Source organism: Charadrius vociferus, unplaced genomic scaffold (genome assembly GCF_000708025.1).
Source record: "Charadrius vociferus isolate BGI_N301 unplaced genomic scaffold, ASM70802v2 scaffold61, whole genome shotgun sequence".
NCBI lineage: Eukaryota > Metazoa > Chordata > Aves > Charadriiformes > Charadriidae > Charadrius > Charadrius vociferus.
In genome coordinates, this window is record NW_009646945.1 from 2,734,355 (window position 1) to 2,744,814 (window position 10,460).

The 10,460-nt window shown below is 38.9% G+C and overlaps 1 protein-coding gene across 1 annotated transcript in view; it reads left to right on the forward strand.

Moving 5' to 3' along the window:
* Window positions 1–10,460, forward strand: part of FZD8 (frizzled class receptor 8) — a 45,042-nt gene that overhangs the window by 29,588 nt on the left and 4,994 nt on the right. The window contains exon 2 of the mRNA XM_009895121.1: window positions 10,159–10,240. Coding sequence (XP_009893423.1) covers window positions 10,159–10,240 — 82 coding nt within the window. The remainder of the gene's footprint in view (window positions 1–10,158; window positions 10,241–10,460) is intronic.

Genomic DNA, 10,460 nt, shown 5'->3' on the forward strand with positions numbered 1-10,460 from the left:
CTGCCTACCCACAAAAATTAGACATTGGGATGTCATTGTGCCAGCATGAACCATTTTAGATCAGCACAAACAATCCCACACTGAAGTGAGGAAGTCATACTACTTTAAGGTACTTTTCCAGTATAGAATTTGGATGTATTCCAGGGATTATACTGTTGATTGGTTGGGTTTTTTTTTTCATTATTATTATTACTTGTTTTTTTTAAAACTGCAGCAGTGAATTCTTACCCGTAAAGCTCTCTTATTAAATTATGAAAATGCTCATACTACCACAGTGTGCACTTTATGGCTTTCCATACTTGCCCTTGTTCTGGGCAGGATTTCAAGGGCACCTGTAACCTATGCTTAGGTCTTTAGAGTTTGGCTACTCCTCAGCTGAAGGATGGAGACGGAATGAATGGCATTCTGGCAAAAGTGAGGAACTTGGTCATCACTTGAAGACATTACCTACAGTTGACTGTGCAGATAAGTGGCCCACACCTTCTTTTCTTAGGTTTCAGATGAAACAAACACAACAATTAACGCTGAAACTACAAGATTTGTAACACCCCAGTGAGATGCACAGATCAGCTCACACCTCTCAGAGCACTTCTAGCATGCCCTGTAGACTTAGGCAGGAGATCTCCGAATCATGGTCCTGAATTTTTCCTGCAAATATAACCGCAACTTTTTTTCTTTTCTAATAAACCAGTCATGCAGTGAGAGAAGTGCACTACAACCACAACCTCTAGCATTCAGGCTGTGGCTATAAACAGCTTCACATCATCACAAGGTCTAACTGAGGTTGGTGAGACTCTATAGAATAGAGGTTCCCTACAGGGTATGCCCTTGTGAGATCCAAGCATTGCACCGTTACATCAGCGTTTTTGTTAAATGTTGCATTCAACAGAGATAGCTGAGGAAATGGCACTTTCTGCAAAAGTGCAATGAAAACTAGGTAAATAATCTCAGTGATAGATAGCATTTACCTGGAAGTCACCAACGCCCTATCTGCATTCTGGTCCAATCATACCAAACCAAAAAACAACAAGAAAATATGACTTCCAGTGAGGTAACAACAAGATGCTGAGAGCTCACTGGGTTGTGTTCATGATATTGAAGTCAATGGGAGTCAAGGCCCACAATTCTCCAAACACAAACTTCTGAGTAGGAAACCAAGCCATCAGTTAAACATTTCAGAATCAGGCACTGAAATTAATGAGTTAAAGATTAATTCACTCACAGGCTGTGTGTACATGGTCACCTCATGGGGCCATCACCAGGAAGACAAGAGATCTTCTTAGAAGAACTGGCTCTACCTGAGGCTAATTAACAGATATGCTGACTGTAAATAAAAGCAGGAGGTGGTAAACAGAAAAGAATAGGAAGTTTGATGAGGCTCCCAGCTGATGCCGTGTGTCAATAAATGTCAGCTGAAACTTAGACGCTGCTTTTGTACTCTCTTAAGGAAATCATTATTATCACATTATTCTGTAACACAGTCTGATCTAATCTCCATGCATCGTACTAGGGCAGACATTTTTAATCAACTCTACATTTGTTAATTACAAAACTAAGCATATTGAAGTTATTTTGTTTTATATACAGAATGAAGCATCTTATTTAAAAGTGCAAATTATGATATTCAGCTTTACTACCCATAAAACTAACAACTATTTCTTATATCCCAATACAAATTAGCAACCCTTGTAAAAATACTGTTTGTTTCAAAAACACCAGTGAGATAGCACAAATGGCTGTATAAAATAGACAAGTCGCTGACATACACAACGGTAATTAGGCTTTTTAAGCACAGGAACACTTTTTCAATTTACCCTCATCAAGTTCTAAATCTATAGGAGATAAATCCCTTAACTCTCTGGGGTTTGGCATGAGATTCTTTATATGTATTTTACCATAGCATTTTCCGTCACTAACTCTCTCACAAATTTAGTGCCAATAAAGGGTTACCTGTAAGAAAAACAGTTTTGATAGTACTGAACATTGAAAAGATGGTGATGTTCATTGTCCATTCTCTGCCCCACACCCCCAAAAGTTAACTCACACTGCAAGTTGGATTTTGTTTGTTGTTTCCTAATCCCTTCTCCCATTTAAAGATTGATTTGACAAACCTTTTCTCAAGCAAGCAGACACTTTAAAGTAACCAGGATCGCTGACATGAGGATAGACTATTTTGCATGAGAAAGTTTTGCAGGATGTAATCTTCTCTTCTCCCTGAAGTTTAAGTAGTTACTACCTACTACTTAAATGAAAGAAATTTAATAGTCTCAGTCCAATTACTTGTGAACTTGGTTTATTTCTCACCAAATTACTTCCCAAAATTCTTCCAGTTTCAAAAGACGGGACAGATTTGGCAACTCTACTTGCTTCTCACTTCTTGACACTATCATTAAGATTCAGATTAAGGCATACAAATGATGTGAGAGGTTGCACTATTCTCGCTATTCTTGACACACTTTAGAGACAGGATTACAATCTCTCTTTTCACTTCACAAAATTTCTAAGTTCATTTTAAAAGACTTTACATCTTTTCACTGCATTTTTAGGAAAACCTGGAAATAATTATTTTTGTTACTTTTTCCAACTCATGAAATCTAATGTACAAAAATTACTTTCTTATACAATCATTACTAGAAGTAAAGCTAATTGTCTGTGTAGCACTATGCTTCAAAAAGTATTTGGATTCCACAAATGAACGGCTGGAAAGTGGTACCATAGCAGCTCACTCTTATACTTCAGTATTGTGCTTTCTTTTCTCCGTCCTCTTTCTCACCACAATTTTGGTACTAGAATGATGAATGTCTTTCCCAACAATACTCAAACTATTTCTTCCTTTCAAATGTTCCCTGGCTATTATCTTTTCTTTCAAATATTTATTTAAAATAATTCTAAAATAATAACAGGGAAGAGGGAAATTACTGGTCACCTACTGACAATGTACTGTATCAAATTCTGCTTACAGAAATTTGAAGGAAAAATGTATACCCTGTCAGGAAAAGAAACAGAAGAGACCCCAGCTATTTTGGTCAATATAACTACCAAGTAAACTTAAGTACACAGGAGGATAACTAGATATATTTACCATCAGGTAATCATAAAACTTCTGAAGAGTTTAATAAAAATATAGAAAAAAATTAGCTGCTGTCTTACAAAAATAAGCATATGCTCATTGTCAGATTTGATCTTTAATGCCTGTGAAGGCTAAAAAAGCATAGTATTGCTTAGCAGTCATGAAGCAATCGAAATTAAATCACCATGAAAACAAAGTTAAAAATATCTGGAAAAGTATTTCTGTAAGAGTGCTAAGATGCAAAACAAGCAATAAAGAATAGCAATCAACTTTTGCTTAAGAAACACCACATGTTGCCAGTTGCTGATAGATTCTGGCTACAAACTGCATTCTAACACTGAACTAATGACAGAACGTAACACATATTAAAGCAAATGTAGGTCATATTAACAATTTTCATCCCCAAATTTCAATATTCGCTTTGTTTTCTCTTCTTGTCTTAATACAAAGTCCAGTGAACTCTGCAGGAGTCTTATGCTAATGTTCTACCCACCAACTTTGGAAAAACACCCGAAAAGGTTCACAGTTGTATTCAAGACGCAGTTGTAGCAAATTCTTACTGCTACAAGAAGAAATGAACGAGAATTGGAAGCTGCAAAAGCAAAAAAATAATCAACAGAAAGCTTGACACTCCAGAATCACAACCTATTCAGATGAAATTCTCTGTTCCTATGCTCATATCTTTTGTCATTGCCTTACACTTTTCTTGGAGGAAGGAGTTTCATTTCTGATAAATTTTGCTGAATTCCAGATTGCCAAAGCCCATGCTTACTCACTTATCAATGTACTTCTTCTTGACCAAGGATGGCTATGCCAGTTAAGATCAATGGTGTGTTTAGCTCAGTATCCTGATTCCAAAAGCAGCCACAAGTCAGAGCCAAGAGAAGACAGCATGAGCAGAGAAATCCAGCACAGTGTTTTCCCAGAATAACTCCCCAGCCTTCAACTATATTCCACTCAGGAATTCCCAAGACTGATGTGATTTATCTGTTTAGCTTGCCCAATGGGTCTTCTCTTTCAAGCACGTACCCCATTGCCCCTTAAACTCACAGATACTGTTTGCATCCACAACATCCCAAAGCAAGGCTTCCGTGGGCAAAGAACTAAGAACTGCATGGCAGTGATGTTATGTTTTGTGCATATTCAGCGTTCAGTGGATACAGCTATTCACAGTTGCTTACTAAAACCCACCCAAAATAAAAAGAGTAAGATTGACGCACCCCTTGAAAGAAACTTTGAGTTTGCACATATCCCAGCAAGTTGAGTACAGTGGGAACAAGCATTCGAGCACTGCAAAATGCTGCAAGAGCAAGAATTCTAACAAGGTTGAATATAGCTGGAAAAGCAGGCAGATGTCATGAGTGAAAACACAGACACCCTAACAAAAGCAGCAAAAAAACCTCTGTGAGCCTCCCTCAGTCCAACAACTGAATTTTGATCCAAGGAGGTTAAATATAGGGCTGCCTGAAAATTTTCCACTGTATCTATTTTTGATGGGAAATGAGGCTTTCAGCTAAACACTTTTTGGTTGGATTTTTTTTTTTTTGGCAAGTCTAAGTATGTGCTTCTGCAAATATACTTTTCTTACCAAAAAGCCCAAGTTACAAACCAAAATGTTTTGATTTAAAACAAAACATGTTGTATAGAAATGACAGTGTAGCATCTCACTAAATCTGTGGCTTACCTGCTTTATGTGGCAGATCTCCTCTATCAACTAGACTTACCATTTAAATGACAACTCCAATAATAGATCAATTTGAGGGATTCCCTACTTCCAGCACTCCCTTCAAAGAGGAAAGATCATGGCACAGTGTTGAAGGTGCCAGGCAGCCTCAACCTTGCAGAACAGGACCAGCAGGCATCCAGATGATAATGTCAGAGGAGGACTACAGTAACATTTTTCAAATTGAGAAGCTTTAGTTTTCAGACAAATTCCTCCAGTCCTCTGGATTCTGTCAAAGCATGTAGTTTTTTCTGGAAAATTAAGACACAAATGAAAAAATCTTTGTATTTTTTAGCAAAAATTCATGCAGGAAATTTCATGGGTCAAGCAAGGTCTCATTCATCAACATGCAGATTTAAACCTAGCATCTGGATCCATCCGGACACAAATCAGAAAAACTTTAAACAGCAGTAAAATGTTTCAAATTTTCCACAGCAGTTCTGTTAGCAGGACTGTTCAAAAGCCAAGGAGCTAAAACCAAACAAAAACAATAAGGGCTCGTTAGATGGGATAACTTAGTGCATGAGTCCTAAGTTATAAAAGACCAACCAGCCTAACATACAAAAGCAAAGGATGAAGATAAGATTCAAACAATGGCTACACTATGGGTAAAACACCTGTAACACCAAAAATCTGTATAGCAAAATTGGCCAAGGGGCAAGAAAATGAGATATTCCATTTATTATTCCCTTTCAGGGCTCTCCAATTCAGTGAATTACGCAGAAGGAATAAATTTGATAAGGCTAATGCAATAAAGAGTGAGAGTAACAGCTATCCCATTATGGCTGTTTTTTGGCTCCCTTTTCTTGGAGCTCCACAATGCACTGGAAGAATTGAAAGCTTCTTGTCCAGAAACGGGCCCTGACCAGACCAAGACAGAGAAGCACCCAACTAATACCACCAGGGACAATGTTAGAACTAAATTTCTAATACCTGTCTCTTCCCTTGTGGCTGTTTCCTGCCATACAATTGCATCCCCCCGCCCTGAAGGCAATATAAAGAAATCAGTCAAGACTGCATCTTTTGTAACACAGTTGTGAGCCCACAAAAGACAACTGCAAAAAATCTCATACCAGGGGGGTACTATTTTCTTTTCCCCAACCACACACACAGGGGACTATTACTGCCATCATTAGCGCTAACTAAGAACCAAGAAAATTCAAAGGAACTGGCAGAGGAATATCCTTATTAAAAACTCAGTGGGCAAAACAAAAGGAAGGACATTTTGCTACTACAGTGAAATTCCCCTCAACACTTTGCTTTTCAATCATACCATTCTTTTACTAAAATAAAAATAGAGAAAGGTTTTTAAGAGCCAGTTTCTGCTGAGACTAGGCACCTGAGAGTTCCATATAAGCAGTTCCAAACACTGCCTTAATGCTGATTCCCTGCACAGAGTTAACATCTTTGACTGTGTAATGTTATAAAGTGAAAAGTGCTAACACGACTTGTCATTCTCGAGGCCAATTTATTCATCAAAATTAGCACAAGCCCAAGCCTGCTGTCTTTATTCATATTGTGAATTACCAGCCACTTACTTATGTGTTGTCCCAGCAAAATTAACACAGTGAAGGATTAGTCAGGATCTAGCCCCAGAGATGATAAAAAATTTGTTTAGAGTAAGTGAAATACAAAGAATAAATATTCAAAATGAGTGATGAAAGATATGTTTGTTATTTCCATCTTAACTCCAGGGCAATGAGTAATTTCAGTAAGAATTTCTCAGTGTGATTTTTATCATTCAATATTTTAAAAATTACTACTGTGCATCCTCCACCAAAAGTTGGGATTGGAAACATTGAAACTTAAAAAATGTCAATTTCAGACATGTATGCAAAACATTATTCCCTTAAATTATGCTATTACTGACTTATGAGGTGCAAAAAGTAGTGTCAGAATTTATGAACAACTTTGTATTGTTCAAGGATTTAACGACGCATGCTCCTCTTCAAATCAGTTATACAAAGTTTCGCTTTCTCATTATATCCGGGGTTTACCCTTATCCATGCCTTTCAACGCAAAGTGTCATTTTTTCTTCAGTTCACTTCTTACTCATAAGTGCAGCGCCTCATTAATTTTTCATCAATTTACAGCACATAAGAGGGCATACATGTAAGCTAATGTCTCCATACAGTTTATGCAAAAGTTAGTAAGTCAAAGGGGACTACACTGCCTAATCTTCTCTCCATATCTGATAGCCCAGACTAGCCTGCTGCAGATGGGTCATCCTTAGCTCAAAGCCTTCCATATCGACTTCGTTCATGTCTAGTTCCACCAGGCTGGATCACCTAGCAGAGAGCTGGCTAGATCTCCTGCCAGGAGTCCCACAGCTCCTTGCAGTGTGGCAACTGAGCCACTCCAACTCTGATTTATAGTATATGAGAGAGATAAGGGCACTCCCCAGCTTCTCTGTTGCGGTTCTTCCTTACAGCCTGTCAACATCGATGCTCAGAGTTGGTAAGAGCTACTTATGCTATTACCCTGTCCGCTATCACCTAACTCAAATACAGGTGCCACAAAGTTAACACAGGTCAAGTTAATATATAGAGCCTTCTTAATTCCTCCAGGAGATCTGACATCAAAGATCAGATACATACATACCATACCATCTTAAGGCCAGGTTGTAATTTTTCTTTGGAAGTTGTTCACCCCCAGTGGCTATGGCTCAGTCAGGTAAGCCACATGGTGGATATTGGTCTCTTTTCATAAGTAACAAGAGGACAAGAGGAAATGGCCTCAAGTTGCACCAGGGGAGGTTTAGATTGGATAGTAGGAAAAATTTCTTCACCAAAAGAGATAATAAGCATAGGGGCAGGCTGTCCAGGGAAGTGGTTGAGTCACCATCCCTGGAGGTATTTAAAAGATGTGTAGATGTGGTGTTTAGGGACATGGTTTAGTGGTGGACTTGGTAGTGTTAGGTTGACGGCTGGACTCAATGATCTTAAGGGTCTTTTCCAATCTAAATGATCCTATTAATCACGTCTCACAGACCAACAGTAGCATCATGGTATTGTGTCCATCCATGATCAGATCTGACATCCCTGAAAAGATGTAAACAGAATATTGTTCTTCTTGTCTACAAAAAGTTCTCACGAATTACAATAAAATATAGGCTGCCTCAGAAGATGTGTCAATTCCGTTTAATTTTTTTTGTGAAAGGAAAGATATCCATCAAAATATAAAATATATATGCATACTTGTACTCTCCCACCCCTGTTTCTTTGCAGGTTTCACAGTGCTGGATTTTTACTCATAATTTCTGCTTTGCAGACTTGTAGAAGTACAAATCAACGTGTTCCTTCCCATATTTGGAGCGCCCATCATGTTGCTCAGTTCTGGACCACGTATGGCATGCAGGAAAAGAGACTGGACTAGAAAAAAAAAAAACAAAAACCAAAACAGTTTCTTTTACCTTTAATTGGTTCCTTTTACAGAAAAGCTGAACGTAGTAAAATGCCACAACTCTACCTTACTCTACTAACCCGCCTGTAATAACTTTCTTTCTTCCTGTTCCCATTTACCCTGTCCTCAAAAAGTTTCACAGTTTCTGGTTTCACGGTGGTGTTCAATGTACTGGCCATGCAAAATCCCCTATGTCTTGTAGCTAACCAGTATGTGCGTAGGCAGGCTCTGGGTAAAGCTCTGTGGCCTGCAATAGGAAGAGCAGCCTAGACAGCCCCTTCTGGGTTTAATCCATGAAATTACTGCCTTCAGTCAAGGCTCCATTTTAACAAGATTATTTGAACAATTTCCATGGTCTGAGTTCTGCTTTTCAAACATTTTTATAAAAGCACCATTCATTGACCTATCCAATGCAGACAATGCCACTCTAAAATTTACTGGAGAACATTAGGTGGGAGGGAATTAAAAAGCATTTTTTCACTCTTATAAACTAAACATCTGTAGTTTTGAAGAAACAAAATACCATTTAAAAAGCTATATTTTATGTAAGGGTTTTTTTTTTCCAAATTAAAAATGTAAAGTTCAAGAGCAAATTTGCTAATCTCTTGAACTAAAAAGCCCTGTAGTTACTGTTACCTGGTTTGGTGTGATCCATATAATCCCAAATGCAAAGCCTTAGGCACGTACAAAAATTCAGGTTATGTCAGAGGGGCCAGCGACAAGCCTAAATGTTTGAATAATAGTGGCATGAATATCTACGGCAACAAACACTTGTAGAAGTGTTACCTACTTGTTAACAATTTTGGGGGTTTGCAAAAGGTTGTAGTATCTATAACATTCTTGCTGGCTTTGTATTTCTGCAGGATTTGATGGCTAGACATCTGTTTTGAAATCCCTACAAAAAGTGCTCTAAAGTAATCTGTATTGCTACAGCAAAGCTCAGCTTTTCAGAAAAAGCAGCTGCTGTATTTTCTGGAATAAACACACAAACCATTTTCAAGACTTGACCCTTGATTCCTTCATCTCAGTACTTCTACTGACTTCAGGGAAGTCTCAGGAACACACAATGGGCTGTGATTCCACAGCCTTGAGCTATCCAGGCTGCTTTTCAGCCGCCTCAAGTAAAGCAGCCTCCCCACAGCTGTGCCGTTTTATATACCTGAAAGACAATTTCAAAAATTGTCATGGTCTTACTAGGGAATGTGGACATGCAATCATTACTAAATTGCCATAAAGTTCCATATTACCAATTTCATTATTACCAAACAACTTCAAGACACACCGTATCTTTGTGCTGCATCTCTTTTCATGCTGTAAGAAAACAAGAGCATATGAACGACTGTAAAAATGAAGCCAAGTGTACTGTTGAGAAACTTGGTATTCTCCTATTTCTAGGAGAGTTATAGTGTAATTCTAAACTGTAGCATTCAGCATGTCTCCTGAGTTTCCTTGCTGAAATATTGCAATGGAAATTTTACAGCATCTGTGTTGCTTTTGGAAGCCATCACCTCACATCTGCTGTCTCTGTAGTGTAGAGCTTAAGTTCAGCGTAAAAAGGTACTTTGTAATAGGCAATAGGAATCCTGACAGAGCGGTAATTTACAGACTCGCCCAGCTCTCCTGACTAGGCTCGCTCGTTTTTACATTCTGTAGAGATTTTTAAATGAGGGACTCTTCAAGCAGCCAACAGCATAACAGTCACTTCTTAAAATGGTGCATCACATCCAGGTCTAGAAAGAGACTTTTTACATCTCTGTCAGTCGCGGAGATTTCGGGCAGATGACAAATTTTTCATTCCGTTTTCTTCACGGGGCACTGTTCAATCTCTTTTCAGTAGGGTGTTAACTCAATTAGCACTAAAATAACCGACTGCTACTTTTGGAAAAGTTCTTATTTTGACCAGAAGTAATAATACATATTTAGTAGTGGGATTTTGTTTGTTTGTTTGTTTTTTATTTCATAGCCGGAGACGTGAGGCACAGAGGAGGGCGGCCGTGCCCCCCAACCACCCACGGGTCACGTCGGAACGCGAACCCTTCCCTCAGGTGGGCGCCGGGGTGGAAGGAGGGGGTTTTGCAAATTACCCAATAAACGTGTTTATCGCCCCATTATTGCCCATTTCCTCCCGGCGGGGTAATCCCTGCGTCCATCTGAACAGCCAGAGGGGAGCGGAGAGGATCCCGTTAGCGCAGCCAACAAACTTGGGACGGCTTTTTTGTTTGGCCTCACGCGTTTCGCTGCCTCCCGCCGCTCTCCACGGCCCCG